Below are 20,879 nucleotides of genomic sequence, written 5' to 3'. Positions count from 1 at the left end.
ATGGCGTTTAAAGGGTTAAGTTACTATTAGGATAGGATAAAGCGTTGTTACCGCTTCAGTGATATTCAGCTTGTAATTAAGTAATAACAATTGTCCAGAGTTAAATTTTTTTATATCGGTGAAAGGGGTTAAATGTCAAAATAAACAAATAGTCAAGGTCAATATAGATTGTTATTCATTTTTGTATCTTCGTTATTGCTATATTTCGACACTCTCTCACTGTTTAAAAATCCGTTTGTTTAGCATATTCGGCACTTAATCGATGACTCAAAATACCTAGAATACCTAGTTTGTTCGATGACGATGACGTAACCGTTGAGTCACTTATTTATACTTTATATTAGGGATGTACCGACTAGTCGGGAAAGCCGACTATCCGGCCTCATTTGTAGTCGGCGATTAGTCGGCGACTAGTCGGCAAAAATGGACGATTAGTCGGCACTTTATAAGTGACAGAGAAACAGGGCAAAAAGAAATAAACAGCCAATATTTACTATAAGCTTTTCACCTATTTTACCCAAATTCCTATTTAGGGTGCTTACGAAAACTTTTGTTCGAATTATTGACCGCTTGGTCGCTTTCTTGTCCGATTGTCCGGTTGTCGTATGAAATATAGGATATTTTTATTTATTTCATTTTTCAGTGTTTCTATTTATAATATGACGAATAGCGCGACGAAAGGGGTAAAACGGTGTTTTTATGAGCATCTGAACCGAACTTAGACGAAACTAATGATCCGGCCGACTAGTCCGGCCAAATCAATAATAGTCGGTACATCACTACTTTATATGACGTGATATTGAGCCAAAGAGGAAAGATAAAAACGGCTAATCCGTCTGGATTATATTAGTGTAGGTAAAAGATGTATAAGTACTATGAGATCCTGACAATGTATCTGCTCCTGGAGGTGCTGCTATCCCGAATGTTTATTTAGTTCACAAAAATAATTAGTACATTAGAAATACTAAGCTTAAAATAAATTTAAAAGTAGAAAAAATTAAAGATGCCACGAATATTCAGCAACTATTCGGTATTCGGCCTATTCGGCCACTTTACCGAATATTCGGTATTCGGCCGAATACCGAATATCTGTTACACCTACCTAAAAAGAAAAAAATCACAAAAAAATGTATTCTTGGAAAGTGGTTAAATAAGAAGGCAAGTTTTTGAGCATTTGTGATTCCAAAATATTTTATTTTTTATCATGGGTCTGATTTGATTGACTCTAACTACATTCATTAATTCTGTTCAACATAAACATATATCCTTAGCAAACGTTGTGCTTTGTTGGCAGTTTTCGTAATAATTGTGACTCAAAATGTTCGCATGTTATACCGAATATTCGGTATTCGGCTGAGAGAGGGGGCCGAATATTCGGTATTCGGCCAAATTCACTATTCGGGGCATCTCTAGAAAAAATACTGTCTTGGGTGAGACTTGAACTCACGGCCTCTGGTTCGATACTCCAGCGCTCTGCCATCTGAGTCACCAAGACCTCATCCATAGCCAGCAAGCAGAGGCCGTGAGTTCAAGTCTCACCCAAGACAGTAATTTTTCTACTTTTAAATTTATTCTATGCTTAATAGCATAGTCTAATAAAACATGGTCTTCTCTTCCCAGAGTGACACATCAAGCCTACGTCACAATAGCATTGCCACTTTATATAGCGCTATCGAATATTATCATGGGAAGAGAGTACCAGGCGGAGTATATTATTATACCATGGCTTAGTAGCATAGTTAGCAGACGTTTCTGCTTGTTAAAAATTAAAATTAGAAATACTTACTAGCAAATTCTCTGATGAGAGGTAACAGGGGTTCAGGTACTATGGGGTCGTCGCGCGCGTTCACGAACACCATTGGGGTCTTAATGTTATGTAAGTAGAAGGCCGACGAGCTCCATTTGTAGAGCTCCGCTACGGACTCGAATCCGTGCACTTTTCTGTAATAAACAGTGGAGATGTTAGTGAAAGCAAAAAGAATAGATAATATAGAGGGGTCCTGTCATAGTAAATATTGTAGTCGTAAATTTACTGCCATCTATCGACACACGACTAAAACTCAAAATAAACACGTATAAAATTATCAAAATAGTGTATATATATGGATAAATGATTTTATTATTTTTATATCATTTTGACCCCTGTTCAAGAACTGATATCTGAGTTAAAATTGTTAAATATGAAACGGTGTCGTCACGCCATCTAGCCGAGCATAGGCCAAAGGTGTGTGCGCCATCTATCCGAGAATGACTTTTTCTTGATTTCCGAGGCACGTTTTTTTCTTAAACTTTATTCATCTTATACGAAGTTACATATGTATTTGGTGAAAGGCTAGAATATATTATAATTAATACAATAGATAATTATGCATATACATGTAACGCTTAGACTCGTCGAGATTTAGAGCCGCAGAACCACTCGTACTTATTATAAGTTCGATTATCTATTAATTTAAGGTCACTTAATGCATTTTCAGTCCCTAGTTATAATTAGGGGCGACCATCGACCATGCTGCGCAATTCTTCAGAAAATGTAGGCATATTTATCCCGGTTGACCTTAATATTACTCCTGAACGCGTCGCCGTGTGAGGTACATATATGTAAATCAATTAAATTATAATAATAGGTATGAAACATCGCTTTACTTAATACGTAAGGTATTAATTAGTTATAATGGGAAGTTTTACATCATTGCGTGATAAATAGTTTTTGTCTACAAAAATGTATGAATTGGAATTAAAGTGCGAATGCGAACCAAATTTCACATTCAATTTCAATACCCCATTAGCGCGAGCGCGTGTGAGAATTATCATAAATATATGTGTTGTTAAATCGTAAGGCTTATATTCCATTTTTACGCGTTATCTCGAGGTATCGAGACAAATCTGCACATATAATAGTACTTAATAATACTAATTCTGTACGCACAGGGGCGTATTTACCCTAGGGCCATCCGGGCCATGGCCCGGGGCGCCAATCCGCCAGGGGCGGCATATGGGCCGTATGGCGCCCCTCGCGAATTGCATTTTGTTTTTCTTCCTTGACTTCTGGGGCGGTGAAACGTATTGGCCCGGGGCGCTAAATTTCTAAATACGCCCCTGTGTACGCATTGTCATATGTTTGTAAATGCTATTGTTGTCTTGTTAGTAAACGACGCGTGTTATATTAATTTGCACAAGTTACGTCAACCCATTACCCATTATATTATTATTATGTGATATCATTATATCTTCCATTTCATCGCTCACATCACAGCAAATTGCAAACAAATTGTCATATTGACATTACTGGTAATGCGTTTTAGAAAAAACGGAATTACCCACATGGAAAATCATATGTTTGATAAAGGCTACTTTCACCGCGCGTTAGAGAGTGTGTACCTACATATACGTATTGGTTACCAAGCGACAGCGAGTCGAAAGCTCCGGCAAACGGCTGTGCTGTACTAATAGCATTATACTTCACTGAGCATCATTAGACCTTAATATCTTAGCAATAAGGTTTACGAATGGTCATTCATCAGTACAGTATCACACGATGTGACTTGGTTTTGACAATGCATAGTAGGAGTTTTTATAAGAAGTCTGTTTTTTCACCGGATAAACATTGTCTATGTTAGTCGACGATGTCTTATTTTTTTTGGGTGTAGCTGCCGGTAGCTATATAATACTAGACGTAGTAGGTATAGTTGAAATTTTTTAAGTTGATCATTTAGAACTATGAACTCTTATAGTCCTGAACGGTCAGCTTAAAAAAATTAACTAAGCATACACACACGGTTTGTTGTCCAACGGATGTATACAAACGGCCTTATACATACATACTAGTACGCAGACCATTCCCCTTGCCTGTGCTCTGTAAATGAAAGTAATAACAGCCCGGACGGCTCTCTGTCGCTCGCCATGTTTTCTCCGTAGTGTAATAGGAAAACTGTACCTAATCGTGGAAAAGGGATGCGAATGTCTGCATGAACGTAATGTAATGTGGGGGTAATGGAAATGCTAGATTGCATTCAATGATCATTACGTAGGTGATTACTTTTCTTGACTGCCGTTACGTGCACATAATACCATACATGGCCATCGCTGCATGAACGTTATAAATAGGTACTTCTATAAGTATTAAAAGCTGACAAGACTGACAAGGTGACAAGAGACAACTCTTTGTCTCTTATCACCTTGTCAGCTGTTTGTGTAGATTTTACCCACTAATAAATATTTCTTGCCAAAATATATTTCATATAACATGATCTAAATAATTTCTAATAGTATACATATATGAAATATCCCTAAGACTTTTCCTTATCATATGTTTAAGTATAGCCATACATATATATATTTGTCTATACTACACCGGGATTCAAACCTAGAACCTCTAATAGCTTCATAGTCAGTGCTAACGATGCCGCAAATTTTATTGCGTCCTTAAGAATTTATACAATAGTATTGGGTTGCGTGTACGTATTTTCGTTTAGGTACTTCCTTAAAAATGTAACAGCAAAGCAGATACCGAAATATCTCTGACGCCATACCAATAATAAGTACATAACAACATTATCGACTTCTACACGTGCAGCCATCAAATATTAGTATTGGATACAATGTTATACATAGTTAACCTTAATTGACTTTTATTGTAGGTAACCTACCAGTATATCAATTTCATTAGTTTTTTGTTTTTAAAAACTTAAGCCGTAGGTTATCGCAGTATAGCCACAAAACAGATAGGTACAGAAATCAATCTACATACAAAGCGCGCTCGAGCAACGCACACATAGACACTGCTCACGGACACGATATCTCGGACCGGTTGGGACCACTGCGAGCGCGAGTGCCATCCGCTTGAGACACGCGTCTGTGAACTTTTATGTGCAATAATGGAGAAACAAAAAAAAGTTATTATAACTGTTCAGTAGATGGTTGTTTAAATTCAACAATAAACGGTGAATTATCGTTTTTTAAACTACTAGTTTAACAAAGACATTAAAATTAAAATATTTTAGTTTTTATTAATTTATATTTCCGTTCCATCCTCAACAATAAATCAAACAACTAGATACGAGCTGATACGAGTGCCACTACCACGATAGTTTTTTGTGCATAAGCTATAGTTAACAACCCTAGAGCGACCGCCGAGCGTAGGTATGAAAAGTGAAGTACATACATGTGATTGACTTCTGTTCCTATCTCTTTTGTGGTATAGCCATTGTTTTTGTTTTTCTGATAGTTCTTTGCCATTTAGCGATACAGACGCATCAGTGCATGACTTAATGCTGCGATTCTATTGCGGCATTTTATTGCTCTCTTGACGATTGTTCAAAAGTGCATGATGTTTCAACCGTATAATATTAAGGCAAGGCATTACGGTCGACTCTATCCATGCACTTTTGACCGCCACTGTACCTACGACCCTTTTTGCACCAGGGTCGCGAAGCTCGGAAACACACCTTTAAGAATGAGATAATAATTTATGATAAAATACCTAAGAGTGGGTGAGACAAGACATACATGTACGGTTGGTTGCTACCGCAATCTCTGGAACCATTCATCCACTGGTATGCATGGGCTCTTCTGTTAGGTACGTGGGGCATAGGCATACTGAAAGTTCCGGGATTCTGATATATGAGACGACTTATTTTTTCTAAGCCAGTTCCAGAAACGTTCAATATGCCCTAAGTTTATACTCTGGTAGGCCAACTTTGTAAGTAGAAAAAGGCGCGAAATTCAAAATGTGTATAGCAGATTAATCCTCCGCGCCTAGGTACCTTTGTTTGTCAATACAAAACTGGCTTACCAGAGTATATTAATGAATTCTTAATGTGATATCACCTTCCTAAAAGATCCTTAAAAGAAATCGCCCTTCTATAAATGGTGTTACGAAGAACCCTTGCTTACTACATTTTCTGCTCTAGAAAGCAACGCATTAGTTAATACAAACAGCAGCAACATATGATATGATTCAATAAACACAACTATTGAACCAGCAACTTGCGTGTCATGTCGGGACATTTTATATTGATTTAACTTAGAGGTAGGCTGATGATAGATTCCCTCAAACCGTCATTTTTATGCAAAGAAAAGTTTTGATTGCAAGTGCCCTCGGTCGCGAATAGATCGTCCCCTGTCTGCTATAAGGCCACATTTTGAAAATTATGATTACTAGAGATTAAACCTTAATTCTAGAGGAAACTCCATTACCATTGGACGTGGCGCTTTTGACACTGCGCAAATGTAATAGCAAGCTTGAGCATGAGCAATATAGCAAGCTTGAGTAACCCTCTTTGATTGTCTTTGTGATTGTCTTTGCAAAAACCGGATTTGGCGCAAGCGGAAACCATAGCAGCAACATAATTGCAAACCCAAACCCTTTTATTCTAGTTTTTGTGTATTGAATCAATGTGTAATGATCCCAGTGTTTTTTTTTCATAAATAGGGACTGCCAAATTCCATGGGTTAATAACAATATAAAACTAATAATATCATTTAATAAATAGGCCATGTACCTTGTCCAGATGCAAAGAGCAGGTCAGGCTCATTAAAATGTCATGTTATTTGTTGGTCGTCTAATATATGTACCTACTAGATACTCTGCCATCATTACATAGAGTGCAGGTTCTTACCTAGAATAGGCCTCGTCCAAGTCAGGCAGGGTGCCGGCGGACACGATCGTGTTCTCGTCGAGGCCGTACTTGCTCTTGAGCTCGGGACTGAGCAGGTTGCGCTTGTGTCCATTGTAGCAAGTATTACCTAGTGCAGGTCCTTACCTAGAATAGGCCTCGTCCAAGTTAGGCAGGGTGCCGGCGGACACGATCGTGTTCTCGTCGAGGCCGTACTTGCTATTGAGCTCGGGGCTGAGCAGGTTGTGCTTGTGTCCATTGTAGCAAGTACCTAGTGCAAGTCCTTACCTAGAATAGGCCTCGTCCAGGTCGGGCAGGGTGCCGGCGGACACGAGCGTGTTCTCGTCGAGGCCGTACTTGCTATTGAGCTCGGGGCTGAGCAGGTTGCGCTTGTGTCCATTGTAGCAAGTACCTAGTGCAGGTCCTTACCTAGAATAGGCCTCGTCCAAGTCAGGCAGGGTGCCGGCGGACACGATCGTGTTCTCGTCGAGGCCGTACTTGCTCTTGAGCTCGGGGCTGAGCAGGTTGCGCTTGTGACGCGTGATGATGTTGCGATAGTTGTCCGTCATCACGTATAGGTAGAAGCGACGGAAGTTCTGCCATTGGAGCAAGTACACTAGAGAGCTGGAACAAGAAGTCGTTGTTATTACATCGTTTTTTGACTGAATTTACCTTCAAACTAGGAGGTTTTTGGCTATATTACTGTAAATAGGTAGATAACAAAAATAAATGAAAGCACCTATTCACTACGTACGATATTTAGAGGACGAATCAGGAGTTTAATGAGCGTCGAAAGTTTGAATTAATTACCTGAGATTTATAATTCAAATTAAATCTTACATCATTCATTATTAGATTTCTTAGTATTTGTATTAACTTCAATAATATCGTCATATCTAAGAATAATGAAATTCTTTTTTTTTTCCGGTTGGATTATTCAATACGTATATATATGCCGTTTGATAAACATCAAGTGCCGATAATTTATATACGATTTGAACGATAGAGGAGAATGCACCTGTCAATGCACGTGCATGTCATAATGTCACCATTGACATTGCAGACGGTGATAACGGATAGCCACAAGGTCTCAGTTATCGATTCAATCATTCACCTAACAGGGTTCAAAAGAATTCACACCCGGCGAGACGATTTTATTCGGACATAAATATCAACATGACCTAGAACTTGACATTCGTCGTCATTTTTGTTTTGACGTTCGTTTGTTTAATAACAACTTTTGTCCCAGCTATCTATCACAATGATAGGTAAGTCGGCAGGGCCGTCTTAAACTATGCTGGGGCCCTTTTGGAAAGTAAAGAGAGCGAATTATATACTAACATTTTTCTACAGTGATCTTCTATTTATTACGGGTAATAAACTGCTGTTACTGTCAGTCCTTCGGGGCCTCTTCAGGATGGGGGCCCTGGACACGGGCCCCGTGTACCCTTATGGTAAAGACGGTACTGTAAGTTGGCGGCCCGTGGTAAGGCTTGGGACTATCAAACCAGAGGTTGCGGCATTCCAGTACTGGTTCAATGTAAATAATTTAAGTCTTAACGCTAGGAAAACAAATGTAATGCTGTTCAAAAACAACACAATAAAAACTGACAAGCTAGAAGTTATCATAGATGGAATAACAGTAGATATTGTGGATGTTGTTAAATTTCTTGGTATTCGTATTGATGCTGAACTAAACTGGAAACCGGAGTTAGAGGTTGTAGAAAACACAATCCTATCAGCTTACTACGCGCTTAGAAGTCTAAGGGAAGAACTCTCGATTGAACAGCTAAAAGTAGTGTACTATGCGCTAGTGGAGTCCAGGCTGAGGTACAGCATCAAACTTTGGGGGAACAGCTTCAAATACAATATAAATAAAGCCATTGTAGTACAAAAAAGAGCAATTCGAACAATAATGCGCATACCACAATGGGTATCTTGCCGTGATCACTTCTCAAGTTTAGATATCCTGACAGCTCCTTCGTTATACGTCCTCGTTTTATTAACTGACTTTGTGAAAAATATCGCTAACTTTGAGTCTTCTGCGGAGCAGGAGTTGCGCCTTCAATCACGAACAAAAAACATAAAGCACTCTTTCTGCCCTAAACAACAAGTAGCAAGGCATTGTGTAAGGTATCAGGCTGTCCGGGTTTTTAACCAACTACCTACAAATCTAAAAGCCATTACAGATTATAAGACATTTAATAAGCACTTGAAGATATTTTTATTGAGGGGGTGTTTTTACAGTATTGACGAGATCTTTGCAAATTAAACTGATTTTTACAAAATTATCATGCATGTAACTTTACACTTTTAATGATGACATTTTTATTACTTTATTTGTACCTACTTTTTTTGTTGGTTTAAGTGTGTTTTTGGAATTATAATTATTGACATGTCCGGTCCTGCTGTTATTGTATAATTTTAATTATGTGCATGTATTAGTTTGTAAGATTTTTCTAACACAATATCATATTGTTATAGAAATAAATAAATGAAATGAAATGTTCCTATCAAGGTTTTGGAACTTTTGTACTTACAGAATATCAATAACAATTTACGAGTCACTTTTCAGTGTCACATTGCGAGGAACTGAGGAATCCCGACTTATCTCAGAAATGGCTATTCCTTTCTGGGTTGGAAGGTCAGATCAATCAGATGGCACTCGCTTTCGTAAAAACGAATTCTTGGTACTTGTATTAATATTTATTAGATCGCCGAGCAGACCACAGGATCCCTGACGCCAGGGCAACGCCAGGATGGTGATGATATAAGGATATAACGCAGAACTACTACGGAGTAAAGTGACCATCTAAAGCGCGTCATGTTTTTAGTTAGGAAAAAGGAATTAGCTGACATATGCGGCGAAAAAACTACATTGATCGGCGTGAGAAAGTAATCAACTGTGTAGTTGGGAACATACCAATGGTTTTTGTAGAACAATCCATGTTGATAACTTTAATACCAAGTTTAAAACATGTTGGTACATAAAATTTAGAATCAAACTAATAATCTCTACTAGCAATTCAGGTTAAACTGTAGTTTGCTAGTCCCCCTTCAGCCATTGACACGTTCAATCTTATTACTGACCTGGCGGTGACAATCCTGTTTTACTAGCCAAAAGTGCCAATAACTGGTTTTAGGGGGCCTATTGAAGTAGGTAATTGAATTAACAAATGAGCTGCAGACTTTGATTATAGGTATATATGTCTACCCAATAGAAGATACAAGAAACTATAATCTGAGTAACTTTTGAGGCTAATTAATAATCAGAACTTTTATAATTTTGTTAATGCCCGTCACGCGTCAGTCCAACCGTATAGTGACGAGAATATTCCATACAGTTTTATCTGTACCTACCAAGACGAAATAACATATTCGTATTTCATGTAAGATATGGTCTAGTAATAAACATACATATGTATACAGTAAAAAAGTCAATCGTTATCAGGCTGACTAATTTACATGGAAAAGGTATGTAATAAGATAATTAGCAATGCAAAACATCGAATTATATGAATTAAACAACAGTTTGTTTCAGTTTTTTGATACAGTTATCAATGTCATGCATTGTCCGTGTGTCGCATCCCTGACATTATAGACATCCTTCCTAGTTCCTATCCCTGACTTATGGAGATGCCTTCTATTGTTAACCAAAGGTCTTCCGTTCGTTCCTCGTCTCGGGGCACGGCCGAGTCGAGCAAAACAAAGAGGGATGGCCGAAGCCATCTAAATATTTCGTGACCAATTTTAGCAATTAAGGCTGAATTCGACCAGGAACTGCACAGCATTGCGTTTGTACAGCGCGCATACTACAACACCTTGCAGATAAAGGTTTGCAGATTGGTAGTCAACAGGGTGGAAGATGGTACATACAAGTCGTCTTATACTTCTCGCGCCAAATGATGGGCCCTATGAAAAAAACCTTCAAGTTGCTTTTTGGTTGGGCTTATTTTAAAAATGATTGAAGAGAAGACATATGTTTTTAACGTATTTTTATTACCTACTTAATTAAATGTTATACTCAAGTAAAGTAAACTTCCACAAAATGTCTACAAACATGTTTACGTGACAGCTAAAAAAAAAGGTAATAATTTACCCCCTTATTCATAAACGTTTACTAAAGTTGACAAGCCGATAATAATCGTTTGTCCCTTTCCGACGTATTGGTATGATGGAAAGGGACAAACGATTATTATCGGCTTGTCAACTTTAGTAAACGTTTATGAATAAGGGGGTTAGTCTATACACGTCCCACTGCTGGGCACAGGCCTCCCCTTCACGAGAGGGTTTACGCTGGCCCAATGCGTGTTGGGGACTTCACATCCACATTTGAATTTCTTCGCGGATGTAAGCAGGTTTCCTCACGATGTTTTCCTTCACCGAAAAGCTGACAGCTACACTCACATATAAACTGCCATAGAGGGCATCATTCGACGCGAGAGGTAAAGTCGAGCAATACTTACTCAATGGCGTTGTATCCCTGACATATGGAGATGCCACCTATGATGTTGGTGGGCCTGCTCCGCTCCTCGCCCAAGTACTTCGTGATCAAGTTGCCGCCGAGGCTGAATCCGACTAGGATTAGCTTAGTGCTAGGATAGCGCTCTGTCAGGTTGTCTATCTGTAAGCGACGCGAGAGGTATAGTCGAGCAATACTTACTCAATGGCGTTGTATCCCTGACATATGGAGATGCCACCTATGATGTTGGTGGGCCTGCTCCGCTCCTCGCCCAAGTACTTCGTGATCAAGTTGCCGCCGAGGCTGAATCCGACTAGGATTAGCTTAGTGCTAGGATAGCGCTCTGTCAGGTTGTCTATCTGTAAGCGACGCGAGAGGTAAAGTCGAGCAATACTTACTCGATGGCGTTGTATCCCTGACATATGGAGATGCCACCTATGATGTTGGTGGGCCTGCTCCGCTCCTCGCCCAAGTACTTCGTGATCAAGTTGCCGCCGAGGCTGAATCCGACTAGGATTAGCTTAGTGCTAGGATAGCGCTCTGTCAGGTTGTCTATCATGTAAGCGTAGTCGTCGGTGTGACCTGCAACAAAAAACAATTTTTTATAATACGCATTTTTGGTACTTATAAGCTTCTTACTATCAGTAATATTTACAGGAGTTACCCGTTAGCGTGGAGATTATAGTCCAATATACACGGTGGCAAAAAAATAACTGCATTCCTGTTGCCAGGGAGGTTTACGGATTGTACTACTATTTTTTAGCCACCCTGTAGATATTGCTTTTACCCGACTCTCAAAATCTGATATTGCTACAGGTGGATTCTCCTGACGCTTTCAATGACCGGTACACCGGTAGTGATTTGACACAGTCCAATAAATAATGCAAGCTTACCACATTTTTTACGACTAACCACGAGCTATCTTAATTAAGAGATAGGCTTATAAACTGAAATCTGTCGATTTAATAAGGAACTCGATGTCTATTACGTAAACCTGCAAGTTGCGTATACGATTTACTGATATGGTGCTATATCCTGAGGCTTATGTAAACCATGCAAGTTTGTTGTAGCTGCAATTGAAACCCGTCTCTTACGTCTGTATAGGCTACATTCCTACTAGTCAAATCAGCTTCTTTTTTAGATCTGTCAAAACGATTTGCTAATATGGAATTTATATGAAAACGAATGTTAGTGACGTCACGGTAAACTCACCTACTTTTTATATTTCAATCTGATTTATTAAATACAAATTGTGTTTAAAAATAGCTGCTATCTATGTTTTTCTAATAATTATCTGGTGCTTTATTTCGTGCACTGTTTGAAATAATTTATTTTAAGTAGAGGAAACATCCCTATTCTGAATGATGTTCCTAAATATACTTGTTGGGTCATATATAACTCATACTCATAAGGCAAAAGTTACAAAACGCATGTAGACCCATAAATAGATTTTCGTGACAAGGTCACAGGTGGGACAAAAATGTTAGAATGGAACGTTATTATATTAGATCTTTGTAAGTATATGTTTGAGACAATTATCCCAATTATCAAATTGACCCATCTTATTTGCTGTCAAGGTCACTGGAGTGATATGTCAAACAGGTAAATATTAGCATGTTTACAGACAAATCTACCTATTTATTTTTATTTTTTATTTTGAAATTTAATTCAGGCAACAAGGCCCATATTACAAATACCTTTCAGACTAACATACATAATGTATTTTATAAAATATATTTGCTGTGCATCCCTACATAAGTACAAACTACAGTGAATTATGACTGTATTCTTTTCCGGAATACTGTAAGGGTTTGTTTTAGTATTTTGTTATTAATGACATCAGAAGGATAATAACATACAATAGAATGTTGTACCTATGCTAAATATAAGCTAAGGCTAATAAGTGATGCCAATACTGCCAAAACGGTGTATACTTATTTAAACTAAAACCAGTGCAATAAAATAAGTAGAAATAGTTACAGATACAGATACGGTTAATCCAGTAGATATACATATCTTAACTCTATCTTAACTCTAATTACAAAAATCTACGTTTGTCACGAATATTGTATAGGTAATTCCAAATCCAAATTAAGACGGCTTATCTGGTTATGTAATGTAATGAAACGCTACACAATCGTGGCAAATTTGTCCCCTCTGCTTATAAACACAGAGGTTAAAGAAATAATTATACTAAATGATCTTGTGTCCTTAATTAAAGAACCGCAGATGTATAGATGATCGACATCTTCTTCTTCCTCGCGTTATCCCGGCATTTTGCCACGGCTCATGGGAGCCTGGGGTCCGCTTGAAAGCTAACCGCATGATTTGACCATTGCCATGATTTGTATAGATAATCGACATATGATGAAATTACCTATTGAATATTTCAGTTAGCGTAACTTTTGTAACTGACTAATAACAGTAATAACTGAATCTAAATTAATTTGTTTCATGACCTGTTGATAACTTTCGTGATAAAAAGCATAAGTAATTTGCATGAACGTTCGCCTTATCAATCCCTATCGATAAACTATAAGTACTATAACCATTGTTTTATTATGTAAATTTTAATGGTATGTAAAAATTGTTAAAGAAGCAATAAACTACATAAACCATTTGCGTGTTTTATCGTTTTAGCGGATGAAATATACATATGATATCACAATATTTTACATTAAACTTTTCGAATTATATTTTGCCTTGAATTTTAAGAAATTCAGTACCTACTTGATAGGTTTTTTTTTAATTAGCCCGTTATAGTGTCCCACTTCCCTTCCCCTTGATTTCCTCGACTCCCGTTGCAGTGTTTTACAGTGACATATCCATAGGCAAGCCGGGGCTAATTTGGCTTGCATATTTCCTTTACATCTCTGCTCAAACGTCCAAAAACAGGCAAGCCGGTGGGAATCGGCTTTTATGGACGGGCCGCCACTGGTGTTTTATCCGGCCAGTTACTGATGATGATGATGATGGCGTCTGAGTCGTCCCGCCATCTCCGTCTGGGCCTGCCTCGTCCGCGCTTCTTTTGCGGCATCCACTTAGTGGCTATAATAGCCCACCTATCCGGATATTATAAAGGAAAATTATTCTAATCAAGGAAAGTGAATAATTATAAAGCTGAGGAAATTATAAACGAAAGTCAGTCCGTCCGGAAGCATACGATCAAGGCCGTGTTTAGTAATCTAGCCAAATTATAATTATAAATGTCTCTCTTTATTACAAGCTTTTAAATTTAGTTTCACCTGACCGTTGTCTATCTGCCTGTCTGTCTGTGTGTAATCAAATCTTCCAAGTTAAATTTGATCCACTTCCCGGTTTCCGATTGAGCTGAAATTTTGCATGCATGTATAAATCGGATGACAATGCAATTGCAATATTATGGTACCATCGAGCTGATCTGATGATGGAGACAGGAGATGGCCATAGGACTCTTGTGATGAAACAACGCAACCTAATTGTGTGAAGGGTTTTTAGAATTGTCTCGACGAGTAAGTATTAGTTGTCTGTCGTAAGAAAAGTCCAGTCAGCGATAAAAGCTTGTACCAAAAATGAAATTTTTGCCAAAAACTTATATTAATTAGGTATGTTAGATGTGTAATAAAAAGTACTGTAATTACGATCGCTGATCACTTTAAATTGTGGAACCTTATCATTTTTGAACTGACATATAATACAGATCCTTGCATTTTACACATTATAAAATAGGTACGTACTCAACAAAATCATAAGTATAAAAAATTATCTACAATAGTAAATAAATATGTATTGTTAGTCAAATACTTAATCATTAAAACAAAACGTAAACAGGAAAGTTAACTTTGTCAATGAAATGTCAACTTTTTTAGAAGCTTTTAGTGGCTTTTACCTATCTACATAGTTATTAAATTATACTACACAGTAAACAAAACAGGTAAATATGCTTAAAACATTTGAATGTTTAATAAAATTGAATCACCGGCCGATTAGGCATGTCCGAAACTCCTGAAGACGGTGAGTCAAGCTGACCTTGTGACTACATCACGGCTGGCCACTAATTATTTATTTATTCAAACCGTTCACACATTTTAAATCGATACTTAGGTAATAATTAGGTATATTTTAATTTTTAACGGCATAAACGGTAGCGATTATATTATGGCCTGCGGCCCACCCCTTGTAATATTCAATAATTTTAACCCGTATGAGGAAATTATTATAATTATATTTTTAATTAACATGTCTCCAATTCACTTGAAATGCCATCTCGAAATCTTATTCTTATTTTTAAATAGGGGCAAACTATTGCAGTTCCTAACATTACACACGTAACATGCTAGACTATCATTACCTATATGTACTTAAACGAATCTAATCAACTGGACTAATTAACTTAGAGGCTAAGTTTAGGTATAGGTGCACGGTTAGATACCTACCACTAAGTTACAAATAAAATATTTAAATCGAGCCGCCAAAAAGAACACAGTAACATTGACCTACTGAAGTACTTAAATTACACTCCATCTATCATTCATTTAGTATCTAAAATTACGGCCTTTTCGACCTTTAGATACCTAATATTCTTCCAATCACCGCAGTCTAACAGACTTACACCTACGACTGTACGGTTTGGAAAATTAACTTAATTGACTCCATAATTACCATTGGAGTAACAAAAAACGTTGTAGTTAAATAGATAATACCATAATAGGAACTCTTTGTTTCGAAAACAATTTCGATCTTTGTTTCTGTAAATTATGTAATATGTACTCATTAGAGCTTCACATGCTGTGTTCACGTGCATGCTTTAACAGACAGAAGAGCGGGCAGAAGGTAGTACCTAATACCTATACAAAATATATGCTATACTAGTTTCTGCCCGCGACTTCGTCTGCGTGTGATGATTTTTTTTAAATCTTTATTTAACGAGCTTAGTCTAAAAGACGATGCCGCTCAATAATACACATCAAGAAATATTCTTACACTACAATTAAAAGCTAAACAGTTAATTCTTTTCGTCTTCGGATGCCCACCATCACCATACTGTACAGAGCTCTCGCTTCCCTTGATTGCGTGTGATGATGATTGATAAAAACTATTATGTGCCCTTTCTCAGGCCTCAAACTTACTCCCTATCAAATTTCATCTACTTAAATCGGTTCAGCGGTTTAAGCCTGAAGAGGTAATCGACAGACAGTTACTTTCGCATTTATAATACATATTAGTAGGGATAGGGATAGTAGGTATTTGGACACCTTTGGCTACGGCTGTCTATTTGATACTAACTGAACAACTACTGGCCGCTATTTTTGTAAGAATATAGCCACCGCTTTAAAATAACGACAATATTTTATAGTGATTTAGAAAACCGAAGATTAGAAATAATGCGGTGAAGGCCAATGAACTTTATCGAAACCAATTAGTTTTTCATTTAAATATTGTGCAATAATTATATGCATACCTATAGGTGAGTTTGGGCATTTAATAGGTGCTGTTACTGCTGTTTCACAATAAGGGCAAACGCGCACATAAACACATGGCGCCACGAGATCCACTAAATGGTTCCGTTATCGAGATAACTTTAAATATACGCTAGTATGGTAATAAATTTAACAACCAATTTAAATGAATGTGAATTCAAATGGAAATTCACCTCTTTGCGCGAACTTTTAGAACTCCAACGGTTCGCTCAGCTACGTAGGACCCTACTGAGCTACCCAAAAGCTTAAAATCCGAAGTTAAAGCGTGTGGATCCGTCCACCATTTCACACTTTGTAACATGCACGGCTCAGTTTCTTTAGGTTTTCCGAAAGGTGAGTTCGAATCTCACTCAAGGCGATTGATGTTTTCATTTTTCCATTATTTAAAATTTACATCCTCACTATACCTCGTTTTTTTTAGCATTAGAAAAAAGGTAAACAATCTTGATGTGTCTTTTAATTGAAAAACACAATTTAAAAATAAGTTACGGCAAATATGTAACAATTATGAATCTAATACGATCATTTATATTCTTCTGCTTTCATATGGTTTTTAAAAAGCGTTTTTCAATTAAAAGACATGTCAAGATCGCTTACCTTCTTGCAAGTTCTTTCTAATGCTAAAAAAAACGAACTATAGCAGATCTCTGCTTGAAAATGAAGGGAAATGTTATTTAAAAAACTGATATAACATCTATTATAACAATTCATATTAACTTATTACATTTCCATTGTTTTAATGTTTTGGATTCCTAAGCCCTGAAACTGGGCCAGCCATAAAAACATTCAAGCAAGAAGTAAATTAACAAGAGAAACTCATAACATAAGTCGCTTATTTTACCCCTCCTCTTTCAACAATTAGGTAAGCAAAGTAGATAATGTGAAACGGGCATGGGAAGTTTCGAAGAATTTTCAAATTCTATATGTTGTTTACAAAAGTTTTTCATCATTTATTATATAAGTTGGTTTTACTTATTAACATTACTCTTTCTGTTATGAATTACGAAGGCTACTACGAGTAAGTGAACATAGCGGTGCCATATTGATTACTCGACTAAAATTACGTCGATAAAGCTGAGTGAGGACCTTTTACTTAGCACAATAAATGTTCTGATCGTCTAAATGAATTACTGTATTATTTTATTTTTTGTGCTAGTAAATATTTCTTATTCTTATGTTCGTTTCGCAGACAACGATTCGTATATGGGTCTTTCGGCAGAGTAACATTTGTATAACAATAATCATAGCTCTCTCGCCGTGGCACCCTTTGGTGTTGAGTTGACTAATTGTATTTAGCTCAAACGAGTTACAAGTACGGTATCTAGATCTAGGTTAAGCGGGACTAGACCTATCCCGCAGGTAACTGATGTTAGCTAAACTTACTCATGGACAGTCGGTAGAATTGAAGGAAATTAATTTCCGCCGCTCGCTCTTAGGGCCCCCCCACATCTGGCGTCTTTCGAGCGTCGGCGTCTGTCGGCGTCGGTCCAGCGCTATGGAAAATGACGTCGCTACGTAGTTGCGTCGACGTTGCGTCGACGTCGGCCATAGAATTGTAGACGCCGACGCTCGAAAGACGCCAGATGGGGACACTTGCAACATCATCTCTCAGGATGGGAAGCAATCACTTCGCTTGCTAATCGGAAGTTGCAAATTCCCGACGTTATTAACTCATCGATTAGAGAAACCATACATTATATTGACAAAAAAACACATTACTGTCAATAATTGTACATGGCCTAAGAAAATTACCCGCATATTTTTTGCTCGCTGTATAATTCTTCGTATATCGACCCACCTGCTGCGTTGTATCGCTTGGGGCGTTGCTCTGATAGCATCAGTTCATACATATATCATCTAGGTACTCATTATCACAGATAAATTGCTTTGATTTAAACCATTGTCAAGTTGCTTTCTTCGTTCGTGGTGCGACAAAGATCTTAAGGGATACCTTCAGATAAAGAACCTATGACCGCTTTAAAGGGCCACATCACATGCTTACCCCCTTATTCATAAACGTTTACTAAAGTTCACAAGCCGATAATAATCGTTTGTCCCTTTGCATCATACCAATACGTCGGAAAGGGACAGACGCTTATTGTCGGCTTGTCAACTTTAGTAAACATTTATGAATAAGGGGGTTAAAAGTTATAATACTTAGAGCTAATATCACAGGTGGACTTTTCGCGGCTTGGACTGTAGAGTGGAAAAAGCATAGTCGATGTTAGCTCAACTATAGTTCAACTGTATGTATAATAGGTACGTTGCTAAAATCCGATATGACGTACTCACCGTAAGAGAATATTCGAGCGCCGGTAACGGGCACGCTGTTAAGCGCGCCTATGTGGTTGAGCACGGCGCAGCGGTAGCCGTGCCACTGGGAGTAGTGGACGTAGGTTCGAATGTACACGCTCTCCGATGTGTTGCCGATGCCAGGGCATATTGCTACTGTCACGTCGTCTGTGGACAAGGAAAGTCCGTCAATACGGGACTAGGGTAAAACTAGTCAATACGGGAAAAGAAGTTTGGTAGAGAACTGTATTAGCATTCTGCAAAACTAATTTGATAATTTCAGTTCTGGTTGGGGCGCCTAGCAAATATTATAACCGTACATCGACCGACATTACAAATCCAAGTAGCCTGCTATTATACCAAAGTTACTCTCGTCAAGTCTTTCTTAACTAGAATAATCTTCATTTGGTTTGGTCGCATGCAATAAATCAGCCATTGGTTTGCTGAAAAATGCCAATACCCGACGCCATTACCTGCCATTACCTTATGAAATATCTGAGGTCATTGAACCTCAATGCCGCTTGTCTTCAATGGCAACCAAAATATATTATTGATAAGAAATAGACTATTTATACCATCTTTACCCCAAAATATTATTAGTTTATCCTAACTGTTCCATCATCATCATGCCTCATCATGTAACTTAACCACAAGGTACCTTTTCATTACATACAAATTATTGGTCTTTTTTAAGATTATTATGACGAAGAACTAATTAAATTTGTGGCAGTTTAATGTAAATTAATATTTTCTATTAATAAAAGATAAACTTCAATGTGATTGATGTTTTGTAGTGATGCATTATTAGATTTATTTCCATAAGGTACCTTTTCGTAAATGTATGGAGCAAATACTGTAATTGTTATGTAAGTTTAAAGTGGCATAAGGGGTTAAATATAGTATTTAGTTGGGGTTTTAGGATTTATTTCATTTGAATGATAGAATTTCTTTCATATGTGCTCAGAAAAATTGATTGTTTGTTACATTAAAAGTAAAAATATTAAATTTTCTGATTTTATATGAAAAAGTCAGAAAATACATTTTCACCTCTAAATCGGTATTGCTTTTAGCTTAAACTGTCTCTCAGTGTCGTTTTCTAATAGATACAATTTAAATCTTGAGAGCTCATTGCAATCAATCGTGAAAATGAAATAAAACTTTATTTTCAAGAGATTGGTTAGTATACACATAAATCAGTCGATATCAAAGGTTTCTATTTGCATTACAGAACAAGTCGCAACATTTTTTTAATCTCAGATATATAAGGTATTATTATTTGTAGTCAACTATGTAACTTACTTCAGGAACATAGTTTTTTAGGCGGCTAAACTTAAAACTTCTCTATTGTAAAGTTGCTCATTTCACAACATTATTTTCAAAAAATCATATCTCTGTAACTACGCAACTTAGAAGGTTGATCTTTTGTGTTATCGATAGCTTATTTATTGTAGATTACTGGGGTATGCATAACTCCATACCCGCCATAAGGTACCTTTGCCTGTGGGACGTCACAAATATAAATGAGACTCCTGACGTCCTGACGTACTTTTATCACGAGTATCACGACAAAGACGCAAACGTGAGGCGAAAGCACAGACAAAACATCCTCCAAACTGAGCATAGTCGCGCTACCCCCTCTGCCACGCATACGGTAATTTTACTCCATGTTCGAGTCGAAAGTGTCTTTGTGTGATGTCCGTGTTTTTGAACGGACCAATCACGGCACGGGACTTCGCTCACCTCGTCCCGCGCACCCCCGCATTTTAGGCATCATCGGTTGCATGAAATAATTGCTCTAAACTCGGTCTAGAGGATTCCTAGTCTATGGATGTACCTAAAGAGAAGCAGTCGTTATAAATACAATATATTTCTTATTAAATTGAATCGACCCTTGTTTATCAAGACAGTAGTTCCGTGCAGGAAAGTGTTTGACTTCCTTCGCAAGTGCGGCATCGTGTTATTTTAGTTCCCGCTATTTGTTATTGTTATGAACGCTATGTGTTATTTCAGTCAGTCAAGTCGAGAATGGAAAATGCAGAATACTTCGTT

General features: G+C 37.6%; 1 protein-coding gene across 1 annotated transcript in view; it reads right to left on the bottom strand.

Moving 5' to 3' along the window:
* The window catches only part of LOC134663583 (abhydrolase domain-containing protein 2), a 44,113-nt gene that overhangs the window by 6,847 nt on the left and 16,387 nt on the right, over positions 1–20,879 (bottom strand). The window contains exons 3-6 of the mRNA XM_063519987.1: positions 18,831–18,998; positions 11,478–11,661; positions 7,047–7,241; positions 1,787–1,941 (exon numbers count right to left, since the gene is read on the bottom strand). Coding sequence (XP_063376057.1) covers positions 1,787–1,941; positions 7,047–7,241; positions 11,478–11,661; positions 18,831–18,998 — 702 coding nt within the window. The remainder of the gene's footprint in view (positions 1–1,786; positions 1,942–7,046; positions 7,242–11,477; positions 11,662–18,830; positions 18,999–20,879) is intronic.

The sequence above is a fragment of the Cydia fagiglandana genome, chromosome 4, assembly GCF_963556715.1.
Source record: "Cydia fagiglandana chromosome 4, ilCydFagi1.1, whole genome shotgun sequence".
NCBI classification, from domain to species: domain Eukaryota; kingdom Metazoa; phylum Arthropoda; class Insecta; order Lepidoptera; family Tortricidae; genus Cydia; species Cydia fagiglandana.
Note: the sequence above shows the minus strand (reverse complement) of the source record. Positions and strands in the feature narration are given on the sequence as shown.